At 38.1% G+C, this 15,374-nt stretch overlaps 2 protein-coding genes across 3 annotated transcripts in view; both read left to right on the forward strand.

Moving 5' to 3' along the window:
• The window catches only part of LOC117295359 (conserved oligomeric Golgi complex subunit 1-like), a 48,587-nt gene that overhangs the window by 29,837 nt on the left and 3,376 nt on the right, over positions 1-15,374 (forward strand). The gene's annotated exons all lie outside the window — the stretch shown is intronic.
• Positions 5,360-6,621, forward strand: LOC117295362. The gene has a single exon (XM_033777968.1). It carries the CDS (start codon positions 5,451-5,453, stop codon positions 6,606-6,608), a length of 1,158 nt encoding a protein of 385 aa, XP_033633859.1. The 5' UTR covers positions 5,360-5,450; the 3' UTR covers positions 6,609-6,621.

Here is a 15,374-nt window from a genome sequence, read left to right on the forward strand (position 1 = left end):
TACGTGCGCTATATAAGACTTCGATATTATTATTATTATTATTATTATTATTATTATTATTATTATTATTATTATTATTATTATTATTATTATTATTATTATTATTATTATTATTATTATTATTATTATTATTATTATTATTATGCAGGCCAGGGCACAATATCTTAAAGCTGCTTAGCAGGAAATATTGCTTTACAGAATTCAGCTAAGCAAAACTTAGCAGGATACCAGTTACAAAATGTACTTGAAAAATGCCATTTAGTCTGGTAACCATATTACTTTTGTACTCTATGAGCAACTCTATGAAACTTGACCCTGATACTTCAAATAGGTTACAGGGCTAGGCAACTGTCTATAATCGTGTAATCATTCATAATTCACTCACACAATGCCTTGGTGCACTTTGGAATTTTCCAGAAGAAAGTTTACAGTTCCCTCATGCCTGGCCCAAGCAACAACAAGGTATCATCAGGCCACCATGTAGTAATTCACTTCAGTTGTTGGTCTCTTATTTTATTGAAGACAAATGCCACTGCTCTGGCAACTTTGATAAACCAGACAACATCCATGTATCTTTTATGTGTCTGATCCCTGCCCCAACTGCATTATAAAACACCAGTTCTCAGTCATGTTAACAAAACCACAACCATTGACCACCAGCAAACTCCCAGTTAAGTGATCAAAACCCATGTACCTCAACTGTATGGAATGTGGTTGCCTTGGATACATCGTGTATTTTTTTTTTATTAGAGGGACCTCAGCTGAAAGAGTGCATGACTTTTGTGCACTTAATCATTGGTACAGCTCCATCCCTGCACTATGTTTATGTACTTAGTGTACAATTGTGTGACATCATTTGCTTACAGTGCATGTAAAACCTCTGTTTCATTGTGGTTTAGTTTAGTTTTATACGCTTTACACTGGCATAACAATATATAAATAGATAAATAAAGATACAAAGAAGCAAAATACCAAGCCAGTGAGTGGCAAGGGGGAACAGGTGACCAGCACCTACAAAGCAGTCCTAGGCTGCCACAAAGAATGTCCCCAATTATACCTCAGTTTAAAAAAAAAACACCCCTCAATCATAGCATGGTCCTTTCTCTATGGTTCAATATTGTGTCGTGAATGAAGTGTATGAAAACAATGGGCGGTCGTCAGAAAATATACTTGGGAATGGGAATTTCCAACTGACACTAATAGATGGTTTGCAAAAAAGTATCAGATTCGTTGACAATGAAGTACACAAAATGACATGAGAGGACTAAGTGCCAGTGATAACTTTGAGCAAGGTCTTGGTGTAATATCTCCAGCTGCCAACAGAGGGCGGTAGTTTTTGCTAGATAGTTGTAGTTCTTGCTTGAAACAGTTGTACCTAAGCTTCAAGTATCCTCATTCTCAACCAACATGCAGTAATCTAGTAATTATATTAGTGTGTCTTCATAACACCCTTTGGATACTTTAATTTGTTTTGGATTAACAGGTGTCCCCCCAGTCATTTACATCTTATAAATATTCATGTTCAAGCAAAGCTGGACTAAATAAAACACAGGTTCATATTGGATGGCTGAGTATTGATGTTTTGTTGTTAGACAAGTCTGGGCTGAATATCTTAAATGACCTAATGAATTTTCGCAGTGCATAATTTGTATTCAGTCTTTGTGGTGAAATCAAGCTTTCCTTTTGTGCATCTCCAGCAGGAAAATTGTGCCTTCACAATGTCATTACCTATTACATAACATAAATTAATTAATTATTAACAATGGAAACTGACTGGGTAGTTTTAAATAATTTGGGATTGAACAAAGACAATTATTTACAAGAGCGGGATTTGAACCAACTACCACATATTAACGTGCCAACACTCTAACCAATTGAGGTATCTCGCACTATATTGGCAAGTTCCTCTATTTTGTCAAGTAATAGACCACAAGATATTGACAAAATGAGGAGACTGTTGACACATTTGGTGAAGCACCGGCTCGTTAATCCGTAGGTCATTGGTTCAAGCATGGTTCTAGACCTGCTCTAGTCAATAATTCATTGTTCAACCACAAAAATTATAAATTAATTAGCTAGAATTTGGAATGACAATCCCAGTTTAGAACAAATTCTGCACAAAATGAATAGTATACCCTATCGATCATATGAACTCTAACCACAGCTTTGTACCATGGAGGTTACAAAAATAGGCTCATGCTTTGTCCGATAACGTTTCCATTTCATTCAAATTAATGCGCGTAGTCTCGGTAACGGATAACCCCCATAGTTTGATGGGGGTGCAATTTGAGATGATAAGTGGTAGGCTTCTACTCTGAAAGTTTTAAGTTGTACCAGTGTAAATCAAATAATCAATAAATCAAAAAGAAGGAGGGGTGGGATGACAGGAAATGTCCCCTTGGGTGAAGGGAGGAACTTTAATGTATATTTGTAGCTGATATGTGCCTAATGGTGCTGTTGCATTTGGTTAGATCTACTGTTACGCAGGATCTACAGCAATCTTTTGTTCTCCAGAACTCCACAAGAGATAGATCACAGCTTACTATTACCTTTTTGTGATTGACATCCCTGTGAGAGGGTATTATGAGGAACGTGATTTGGAAATTAATTCTGACCGCCTGATTTGACGGGGCGAGACAGTTATGAATGTTGTGCAGTTGTGAACTTGATCCTGCAGTTGTGAATTTCATGTGCGCAGCAAATTGTGTTCCCTTTTTGGACAGATTGTTCACTTCTTGGAGGGCTTTTATGAAAAGAGTGATACAAGCTGTAACCCAATTTTAAACTGGCATTCTTACTCTATTACTTTGGAGATACAGATCTTTGGTTCAAGGGAGAGTGTACCTTTGGTATCTCCAACAATTTATTACCATCAAAACTTACTTGTTTAAAAGAAGCACTGCAGCAGTTGATGAAGTACATGTATTAACATTATTCAGAAACAATTCCCTTCAAAGTTTTTGTTGAGAGGGATTCAAAATAATTTTAATCTGAGAAACGATGCTGCATGAAATTGTTCTGCATACTATTCTTCCTGAACCTGTGCGGACAAAACCACTCCCGGTTTTTCGGCAATAATCTCAAAAATGCTACCACCTTTTGACTTTTCATAAGTTAGTTTTATCACGCCTAATTGTATATCTACATTTACTATGTTTATTTGATCAAAACATTAAAACAAAACCAAAATTCGAAGGTATAGGGACCCACTTCACCTTTACCGGAGTTTTCAATCGTTTGTAAACTTTTCATTGGGAATGTTACCCCTGTGCAAGTCCCGGCGGCCTGTATGTGTGAAAAGAGCTGCCTATAGTATACTGCTCTTCCATTCTACCTAGAAATCGGGGAGCCATCAGTTCGCGCGAGAGCAGTGATCTCTCGCGAGCACCGCCACAACTCGACTATCTCAGTGCGTGGGGCCGATTTAACGATTTGTCCACAAGTCTACTCTTCCGTCAATTCAGATACATGCTGTCTGCTGAACTACCCCCTTCCCTTCTGATTTGTTCTCAATCGTGGGAATATTTCCCTTGGAATATGTGGGTTTTTTTTCTCGTTGTGTGTGATCAGAGTTCAACAATTGCTATTTGTCAATCTCAACATCATTGTCATTCCAGACGATGGTCCAGACAAAACCCTTCACGACAAAGACTTGGCCTCATTTGAAAAACAAACAGAATTTGACAACCTGTCTCCGGGAAAGAATGTTTGCTTTTTCTTTTTTGGGTACTTTAGCTTTATATCAGTTCTCATTGCCAAGAGTAAATAAGAGCTTTTTTTGGATTGAGAAGTGGACTGAGGGTTGTCCTGAAACTTGAGTGGGTTGGAAAGATGAATCATTAGAGCCTGTTAGTTTCATCTGCTGAATGTTGACTGCTAAGTAAAGAGGGCATTTAGCTTGACTTTAACAGTTTTGTACTTTATTGTTGGTGAAGGAGTAAGGTATTTCTTTCCCTTTAATTTTAAGTCCCTTCGATGAAGGAAGTTTAATTTGGTACTGGAATATTCCAAAGGACACCAAGGCAATCACTTGGGTCATCAAAGTGAAATATTACAGGGCTGTTGACTCCTTTTTCTTCTTCTTTTCTCAAAACTGTGGTTGGTTCAAGTTGAATCAAAAGAAATAACTGGGAAAAAAGATGGGGAAAAAATTAAATAAAATTGTAGACCATTTTATAAAAACAGATGAAAAAGATACCAGCTGGCCAAGATTGTTAATTTTATTGTAAGATAATATTATAAACCGTATAAAAAGGAACCTAGGGAATCTTCGAGGATAAGGCAATAAAACAAAAAATACCAGTTGATCGTCCGGGTTTTTCCAAAAGGAGGAGAATTAGGGCCTTTTAAAAAAAAAAATTATTATTATTTTATTTTTTGAAGGTTGCGCAAAGCATTTTAACTCATACTGGCCACCAATTCTTCAGTTTAAATTCACCACATACTTTATGCTGTTACAAGTTCTTTAAAGATACGCAAGTTTAATAAGAAAAAAAGAAAAGAAAAACAAATAATAATATAAAAACAAATTAAAAAAGGATGCAGCCTCAAAATAGGATGAGAGAGGGGGCTGATCAACTGGTATTTTGTTTTATTTGGGCTAACAAAAAAAATGTTAAGACAGCTGGTGTTTATTTCTAATTGGCATGTGTAATTCAGGTTGAAATTGATAATTTTGTGTTTATTGTAATAATCTGTACTTTTGTTCATGAGTCACACATCTTTGTTGTGTATTTTTGTTCACTAATCACAAGCAGCATTGATTAATTTTTGTATGCTAGCAGCTGTGGTTCATGGGCATTGTATATATTGTGCACACAATTCACTGGTCTTTTAAATACAAAACAGATTTTCTGGTGAGCCATAAAACCATGATACACACACTTCTTTGTAATTGTAATACAACAATTGTAATACACTCAGCAAATCCATTTGATTAGAACCAGGCATATCATATTGATTAACAAAAGGCTCAGCAAAGGATGCCAGTACTTTGCAATTGTAATACACTCAGCAAATCCATTTTATTAGAACCAGGCATATCATATTGATTAACAAAAGGCTCAGCAAAGGATGCCAGTACTTTGCAATTGTAATACACTCCACACAATTGTAATACACTCAGCAAATCCATATGATTAGAACAGGCAGAGCATAATGATTAACTAAAGGCTACACAGGAGGCAATGAGGTCACTATTCTGTTATCTGATTGGTCAATGGTGCACATACCATGCAGTGGGTGCATGCACAGATCATGCAGTCAATGCAGAGCATGCATGTATGCAGCAGTCAATGCTCAGTTGATAATAATAATCAAGATTGCATATAAAACACATGTACTATGTTATTCCATGGAGGAATAAATTATCCTCCATGGTTATTCGTACAACCATTCAACTTTAGGGTTGTGTTGTATTATTAGTTTGCTCTCTGTGTAGAAGTAGAAAAATGGGTTCAGAAAGTATTAAACAAGAAGTGGAGGATTTGAATTCTTATTATATGTTACATGCACTTCCAAAGAGGAAACCAAACTGGACTGCAACAGAACAAAACCGCATGCTTGACCTCTATGCTAGCTACAAAGACGTTTTGGGATCTAAACATATGATTACAGCCCGGAGTAAGGCAGAATGCTGGGGTGCTATCACACTCAAGCTGAATGAAGGCAACACGGGGGTCATGAGGTCAGTGGATGAGGTCAAACGCAAATGGCACAATCTTGTTGGGCAGGGACGCAGAGATTTCTACGACTGGAAGAGACTGCAGCAGTACGACAAGAATACAATCTGCACTATGCCCGCTAGAAGCTGCAAAGCCCTGGAACTGTTCTTTAACAGTAAATTTGAGAACTGGAAAAACCAGACCGATGATCTTCAGTGGGATGATGGCTCAAATCAGGATGATTGTGAGATCAGAAATTTTGACCTAAATGATCCTGAGACGTTCGATCATGAGCAACTCGCTGGAAAAAATCCTTTTGCTCCATCACGACCAGGTAGCACACCAGCAAATGCCAAAGTTCAAGTAAAAGAGAAACCTGGCACTAGTGTCTTGCCTGCATCAGCCTTAGTTACACACCTTTCCTCATCAGCCTCGGAGACTATGAGCAGAATCCCCTCAACTTACTTTCAAGACACTGTTATGCAAGAGCCTCCTCAGGTTCAAGTTGTGTGGAGAGCTAATCCAGCTGCATCAAGGAGCAGTGTTTGCCAGAACACCGTTTCCGCTAGTAAAGACTCTGTGTCTCACGTCCAAGTCAAGCATGAGCTGGAGACCATTGCAGCCTCGGCCAGTTTAAATCAGATCTCTCTGGAATCACTCCACCAACCTCCCGTCACGACAGCAACCATCCCTCCAAGCTCATCTCCCATCATTGACCCACTCCTTGCTTCATCCTCTAGTCACAGTCAAGAGTCCTCCTCTCCTCCCCCTGAAGAGCCAGCAAGGAAGAAGCGCCGCATCTCTGAGACTGTCCAATCACAACACGAGGCGGAGTTGAGAATGGACATTCTACAATTGGAGAAAGATAAATTGTGGTTGGAAACGGAGAAATTGCGACTCGAGATTGACATTCTGAGAAAACAGAAACGACAAATAGACAACTGAACAGTTAATAGACCTTTATCATGCTGTCTCCATCTTGGTCATGTTCATTGTATCAAACAACAAAAATGAATGCTAATAATCATTTTTGCAAATAGAAACCAGACTATTTTGTTCTTCTAGCCTTGGTTTGGTTACATAAAGTTCAAGATGGCTGCATCATGATAGAGGTCTATAGTTTCAAAAGTCCCAATTCAAGTTGCAGGGTCTTAGGAATGTCAATTTTCTGACATTTATCTACAGTTAAGAGTCAACATATCTTGAAGATTATTTCTTTATTCTCCCCAGTACTGATCTGACAATCAGAGTCAGATGGGAATTTGTTTTCCAGTGAGTACTTAACTTTTCTTGAACACGACGCTTTAGAATATGTCACTTCCACAAAAAATTGTTCAAAGACTACTTTGTGTCCTTCTTTCCAGATAATTTTGTTAAAAAGTCTGAGAAAGTAACAGTTTTGGGGTATTGCAGTAGTGATGCACTGAAAGTTTCTGATTTTGTTATCCAAATGTTTTTGAAAACCTGAAGTGCATTAAGTTACTCCAAGAAGTACATAAATGAAAGAAGGTTCCAGAGGATTTCATTTTGAGCTACTTCCTATTCAGTTGTGTATGAAAACAAATTGACATCAAGGTTTTGTGTGAAAAGTTTGTGCTTTTGGGTTAGGCCTATCCGCTTCCCGGAGCGAATAAATGTCCATGCAGGAAGACTGATCCTTCAAATCTGAGTTGAAAGTTTGAGGCACAAAAACTGAATTACCTTAACATAACCGCATTATACTTCAGAGTGAAAAGCGAGGTGCTGTAGGATTCTAGCCAAACGCTTCGATTGCCATTAATCTTTGGAGTGATTACCAAACGTTTACCTCCCTTTAAAGGTTACAAACACAATGCTGTTATTCATGAACAGTTTCCAGGTGTTTTTGTATATTTTATTGTTCATGTTTGGTAATAAAGTACATTTGTATTTTATCCTAATCATCCTAACAATCGGCTGGACATTTGGACAGGTGTCCTCATCGTTAAATAAGTGCCTCATTTTTAGTTGCTGGATATGATTGAGGAGAATATCAATTCTTTGGGAATAAATGAAGAAAAAAAGCAGTTAGAAACTCCACAGGGTTTAAAGTGAATCCTTGTTAACCCTTTGGTGCACAAGGCGGTGGCTTGCAACCAACAAAAACACATCAAATTGGAATTTTATAAACAGTCTTAACTTAAAAAATGCAACACCCATATATACCGCCCTCATTTGGTTGTTTAGAGCAATTGTTGAGCTTTCGTTCGGTGTGGTGTTCAAGTGGGTGTGCTGTTGAACAATTTTGAGAAAAACACGATTGAACATGTTCCTTTTTTGCTTGGTTAAAAATTAATCTGTGCAATAAAATCTTCAGGTTTTTTTTTTTTTATTGATGTGGTATTGCACTTTAAGAAGGGCTCGGTTTGTGGGGAAAAACAACAAGACCACATTGTAGGTTACAATTTTTACTGGACCAGCATTTATTTAAAGGCACTGTGGCCACTATTGGTAATTACTCAAAATAATTATTGGCATAAAAACCTACTTGGTAACGAGTAATGGGGAGCTGTTGATAAAAATACACTGTGAGTACCGTGTACGGCTCCCTCTGAAGAAACGTAGTTTTCGAGAAAGAAGAAATTTTCCACGAATTTGATTTTGAGACCTCAGATTTAGAATTTGAGGTCTCAAAATCAAGCATCTGAAAGCGCACAACTTTGTGTGACAAGGTTGTTTTTTCTTTCAATATTATCTCGCAACTTCGGCGATAGATTGAGCTCAAATTTTCACAGATTGGTTATTTTATGCATATGTTGAGATACAGCAAGTGAGAAGACTGGTCTTTTACAATTACCAATAGTGCCCAGTGTCTTTAAGGAGACCAGAATGTAGTGAGAGAGAACTTTGTAGTATGTTTAAAATGAACATTAATGGAAGTTTTTATTCATCAAGCACTATGAAAATATCTCATTTGTTTTGACATGCTTCAATACTCGACCAATTGAAAGATATTAGAAGATATCTTTAATATTTATTAGGGTCAGCCCGATTTCATCATTAAATTCACCTGGAAATAGATTTTTTTTTCTTTCAAACATAAGAGTATATGCTTACGAACAATAAAACAATTTGTTTAGTAATTGTTTGTCACGACTTATATGTTTAAAAAATATTTTAAGTTGTTTGGGGGGCTGACTCCGCCTACCCTTTTTGTGACGTCAATCGAGGCAGACTTTGACTGCAATGCGTATAGTAAACATACGTGCAAAGTACATGTACGTCCAAGTCGTGAGTTGGTACATTTCAAAAAGTGTTTTTCTGCATTCAGCAGCAATACACCTGGTCGACATTTTTGTTTAAACGTACAAACTCACGACTTGGTCCGTACATGTACTTTGCAATTGTGTTTACTCTACGCATTACAGGCAAAGTCTGCCTCGATTGACGTCACGACCAGCGCCCTCTCGGGTCGGGGTGTACTCTTAAATTTGTAAATAACATAAGAACTGTTTTTTTAAAACCTTAGTTAACTGTTTATTCACATTCCACTCATCAAAACACATATATTAGTGACAAAAGCTTTATTTTGAAAAAATACCACTTCCAGGTGACTTTAAGCCTGTAAGCACAGAAACTTGCTAAGCACAGGAAAGTATTGCTTAAAAGAAAAAGTTTACCAGGCAAAATTAAATAAAATTAAATTAATTTTACATTACACTTCAATTTTGCTTAGCAAAGAAACTTGTCAATCGGTATTTTCTTCTTAAAGACACTGGACACTATTGGTAATTGTCAAAGACCAGTCTTCTGGTGTATCTTGACGAATGCATAAAATAACAAACCTGTAAAAATATGAGCTCAATCGCTAGTCGAAGTTGCGAGATAATATTGAAAGAAAAAAACAAGCTTGTCACGCGTAGTTGTGTGCGTTCAGATGCTTGATTTCAAGACCTCAAATTCTAAATCTGAGGTCTCGAATTCAAATTCGGGGAAAATTACTTCTTTCTCGAAAACCACATTGCTTCAGAGGGAGCCATTTCTCACAATGTTTTATACTACCAACCTCTCCCCATTACTTGTTACCAAGTAAGGTTTATGCTAATAAACATTTTGAGTAAATACCAATAGTGTCCACTGCCTTTAACATCTTTATGAAATTAGGCCCTGGGCATATACATGTGTAGTATACACATTGAAGCCTGAAGGTTTTTTAACCTGGATTTCCCACCAACTGGACTGTGTATGTACTGTGACACAATGAAGCCTGAAGGTTTTTTAACCTGTATTTCCCACCAACTGGACTGTGTATGTACTGTGACACATTGAAGCCTGAAGGCCTGTCCTTACTCTATGCTCTATGGCTGTATGCACAGAGGTACAGATGATGACCAGTTAAAACTCTGCTGACCAAAGGTCATCATATTCATACAGTGATTTGATTGGTCAAATGGTACACACTTTAATCTTGCTTAATCTGCATGTACTGTACATGTGTGAACTTGCTAGCCAGGTACCAACATACATGTAATACATTACAGCTGTGTGTACAATGTTGTACTTGTACACGTGCATCATGCACTAGTTTTAATATTACCATCAAACTGGGTCACTCTCCTACTGCTCTCCTTGCATGTGATTGTCTGCTGAAGCTCTATGGTTGCATTAGTTTAGTCTGTATGGTTTAGTGTATCATTAAACCATAGGTCAAACAATAGAGAAACAAGTAAAGGCAAGGCTGATTGTTGGGAAGAAAAGTTCCAGTGAAGGGGTGAACAAAATGTCTCAATGTATGCAGAACTGGACAGTGGCAGAAAACATGTTGTTGTTGGACCTGTATGCACAGCAAAGGATACTGTTATCTGGTCTTGAAAACAGTGACAACGATCATGGAGGAATAATTCCTCCAGGCAACGATGAACTGTGGGAGGAGTGCTGGATAATTATCGCTTTAAAGATGAACCAAGACGGTTTTGACCGATCAGTTTTTGAGGTCGGGAACCAATGGTATAATCTCATTGCCAATGGGAAGGAAGATTTTTTTAAATGGAAGGCAGCTCATAATGATCGACGGAAGCGGCGAGTGACTGTGTCAGCAGAGAGCATTAAAGCCGTAGAAGCAAGCTGGAACATTAAATTTGAAGACTGGAAAGATTCAATATGTGATCTTCCTTCAAGGTTTTTTGACAGTGATTTACGTAAACCTAATTACCGCCCCCTAAATATAATAGAGCTGATTTGTTCACCAGAAAGACGGAATCAAGTAATACGTGAAGAAGCAAAGAGGGAAAAAATAAAGAAACAACGGATAGCAGCAAAGAAAAAAAGATCAAAGATTTTAGTAGATGAGTTGGGTGGTTTATCTACGTCAGCTGTCGTCACTCCCCTGCCACACCGTTCCACTACATCATCTCGATATGGATCTGCAACAAGAACCATCCCAACCAACTCAAAAGGCCCTGCCAATCAACCTAAGAAGCGTATAGCAGCCAAAAGAAAAATATCAAACAAAAGCCTTGTTTTAGTAGATAAGTTGGGTGGTTTATCTACGTCAGCTGTCGTCACTCCCCTGCCACACCGTTCCACTACATCATCTCGAGATGGATCTGCAACAAGAACCATCTCAACCAACTCAAAAGGCCCTGCCAATCAACCTAAGAAGTGTATAGCAGCTAAGAGAAAAATATCAAACAAAAGCCTTGTTTCAGTAGATAAGTTGGGTGGGTTATCTACGTCAGCTGTCGTCACTCCCCTGCCACACCGTTCCACTACATCATCTCGAGATGGATCTGCAACAAGAACCATCTCAACCAACTCAAAAGGCCCTGCCAATCAACCTAAGAAGTGTATAGCAGCTAAGAGAAAAATATCAAACAAAAGCCTTGTTTCAGTAGATAAGTTGGGTGGGTTATCTACGTCAGCTGTCGTCACTCCCCTGCCACACCGTTCCACTTCATTATCTCAAGATGGATCTGCAACAAGAACCATCTCAACCAACTCAAAAGGCCCTGCCACCCAACCTAAGAAGTGTATAGCAGCAAAGGGAAAAAGATCAAAGAATAGCCTTGTTTTAGTAGATGAGTTGGGTGGGTTATCTTCGTCAGCTGTCGTCACTCCCCTGCCGAATACAACATCTCAAGATGGATCTGCAACAGGAACCATCTCAACCAACTCAGAAGGCCCTGCTCCTCAGACTCGGACCCAAAAAGGAAGCACTCTTTCCATCGCATCTCTGTCCCCATCTCCCAACTCAACAGCTAACATCCAAGTACGAAATGGAGTATGGAGTATTAGTCCTGCTACTTCAATGTATAAAAATTGCTTAAGCACCGCTTCCATAGCGAGCACTTCTGCATATGACATCCAAGTCCAGCATGATCTAGAGACCATTGCAGCCTCGGCCAGTTTAAATCAGATCTCTCTGGAATCACTCCACCAACCTCCCGTCACGACAGCAACCATCCCTCCAAGCTCATCTCCCATCATTGACCCACTCCTTGCTTCATCCTCCAGTCACAGTCAAGAGTCCTCCTCTCCTCCCCTGAAGAGCCAGCAAGGAAGAAGTGCCGAGTCTCTGAGACTGTCCAATCACAGCGCGAGGCGGAGTTGAGAATGGACATTCTACAATTGGAGAAAGATAAACTGTGGTTGGAAACGGAGAAATTGCGACTCGAGATCGACATTCTGAGGGAACAGAAACGACAAATGAACAACAACTTGTGAAGCTTCTGATAGACTCCCATTGCAACATTTGGTGCATTTATATTGGCTCTTGAAAGGAAATCCTGTACAAAACCACTGTTCACTCTCCTGCAGTGATTCCTTGGCTAACAAACTGTCAGAATGAAGCGTAAAAATTCAAATTGATGGTCAAAGAAAAATTAACATATTAAAGAGCAAACTGAAAACATGCAGCACTCACACAAGTGCATTACCATTCCATTTACACATCCGCATTATGACTTATTAGAGCTCACCCAGTTACTGCATGCATGTACGCGCTGCCTGTGTGATTTCTCCATTTTAAACAGGAAATCGAGGGTGTTTTTCTTTTCTTTTTTTTAGATCAAATTAATAAAAACGTGAAGATATTAAACCATTGGAAGGTCCCAGCTTGCAGAGTAGGGCATTTAAAACCAAAGATAAATATAAGTAAGCAGTAAAAATTTACTAAATTTCTGCTTCTTTTTTAAAGGCAGTGGACACTATTGGTAATTACTCAAAATAATCTCATCATAAAACCTTTCTTGATTACGAGTAATTGGGAGAGGTTGATAGTATAAAACATTGTGAGAAACAGCTGCCTCTCAAGTGAAGCAGTTTTCGAGAAAGAAGTAATTTTCCACGAATTTTATTTCGAGACCTCAAATTTAGAATTTGAGGTCTCTCTGAAAACACACAACTTCGTGTGACCATAGTGCGACAAGGGTGTTTTTTCTTTCATTAATATCTCGCAACTTCGACGGCCGATTGAGCTCAAATTTTCACAGGTTGGTTATTTTATGAATATGTTGAGATACACCAACTGTGAAGACTAGTCTATCGACAATTACCAATAGTGTCCGATGTCTTTAACTGTTGTGTATTTTTAAACCATATTGCTATTTATGTATTTTTAAACCATATTGCTATTTTTGCTCATGTTTTTTGCCCTCCATTTTAATGTTTTCTTGGCTGTATAGTGCTTTGAAACGGTGTTAAAGCACTTTAAGTGCATTTAAGTTAGTTTTAAAAGTTAAGTTACGTTTTTTTTTTTTTCTACAGCCAATCACATCCCTGTAATATTTATAGTTCATAATTACATGTTCAGCCGCAGGTTCGCTATGATCATGTAAGCCTCAAATTAACCCAAAGCACCCTTGGCAATTCCTGTGGTGCCCTTTGCTTTTGCTTTGTTGCCCTTTGCCAAGTGTAATATAATACATGATATTTCTCTCATAAAGTACCTCTTACCAGAGGGAAATTGCTGTACCCCTTCAAGACCAAAGTTCAAGGCCCGAAGGTGACAACTGTCCCGCCTTTAAATTATAAAGATTTCACACCAAAAATCAACTTCTGACACTTTTGAACTTCAGTAATGAAGCTGCCCTTTAAATGAACCCTACTTTGTTTAAAAAAAAAAATGCCAATATCCCAATTAGTGATCCTTTTAACATAAATCATCACAAAGAGTCAATTGTGGTTGGTTGGGTTTTCACCATTTGACTCTGAAACTAGTGGCGCTCAATCACATCAGTACACCCAGATAAAGAGTTTCACTGTGTTTTCTTTTCAAAATGTTATTAAAAAAAGATACCTACATGTAATTTTGTTTTCAGTCTTGTGTTATTTTGTAGAAAAGAAGGTTTCTTTTGTTCAAGCCACAATGAAGTGATTCCAATACCCAATGACAAGTGATAGTATTGTTGTCATACAGAAGTATTTGTGTTGAACAAATTTCTGAACTCTGTAATAGTAGTGAGCCCTCTATTGTTGAAAAACCTTCAACTCATTATTAATATAATAAAAAGTACTAGTAATACTAAGTATTAGTAGTAGGATGGCCAAGTCAAAGATACATCAAAAGTACAAAGGAAAGTGTTAAGCATTGCTATACAGAAATGGTTGTCAAGTCGGTGCAAGTGATGTGATGTTAAAATGGCTACAGCTATCATGTGAAAGTGTCATTATAAGTCAAGCGAACGATTTCCCTTGTATAGCAAAGCAAAATGATACACAACATGTATCAGTTGCTCCTCTGAAAACTGCTGGAGGAAAAAGTTCCCTTATTAGTGTCAAAATATCACCTGTCAACTGTTCCTTTATAAAGTCGCTTCAAATCTTCAGCAGCTAGGGAGTCACCTCCACTGTTAGTTTCTTCCATGAAACCCATTCAGAATAATACTGGAGAGACTGGTCATTGTCCAATACCTGACCTCAACCATTGACAGCCAATTAAAGATGTAAAAGCTACTCTCTAATTGTGTTTGTTAAGCAACTCTAAATGAAATTAGATGCGAAGTTGATTGACGCGGCTGTTGTAAAGTGACAATTACTGTGAGCACCTCTCTACAAATCTCAGGGTTGGGGGAAGTCACTCTATGTCTTTGGACATGTTTTTTGTTTTGGTTTTATTGTAATTTTTATGACTCAAACACGTATATATTGCAATCTATTTTAGCACAGAGAGATGAGACTGACGAGTGTGAAAGTCACCTCATTATTCTTACAGAAGACTCGCATTTTGTAGCCGTTGTATATGAGTAGGCAAAAGGAGTCTAGTGTATGGCATAACCTCACTAGTGACTGTCCAACCAACATCTCTGATGTTGAAAAGCATGACTGAGTAGAATACCCAGGGGTCGGTTTCCTTAGAACTGCTAGTACTAAGCACAGTTTGCAATGCACACAACACAGCAAAGCAAAATGCTAGGGGTCGGTTTCTTGTAACTGCTAAGCACAGTTTGCAATGCGTATAACAAACTTGCTTAGCATGGAAGACGACCATCAGAGTTTCCTAAGAAGGCGTCAGCTGAAGACAACCTCTCAGTGAACTTACTTGTTACTTACTTAATACTTACTTAATGCACATTTCCCATCACTGGTTCCCTGCACATGTATACAACCTTTATGAAATTGAACCCAACGAGAGACAATGTTATTTTTCCAGGCTCATCATAAACACACCATCCAGCAATTTCATTTCATATCTCTGCATAAAACACACAGGACTTAATATTATACAGGAATACTTGATAGATGAAATGGACTGAT

This window comes from Asterias rubens, chromosome 10 (genome assembly GCF_902459465.1).
Source record: "Asterias rubens chromosome 10, eAstRub1.3, whole genome shotgun sequence".
NCBI lineage: Eukaryota > Metazoa > Echinodermata > Asteroidea > Forcipulatida > Asteriidae > Asterias > Asterias rubens.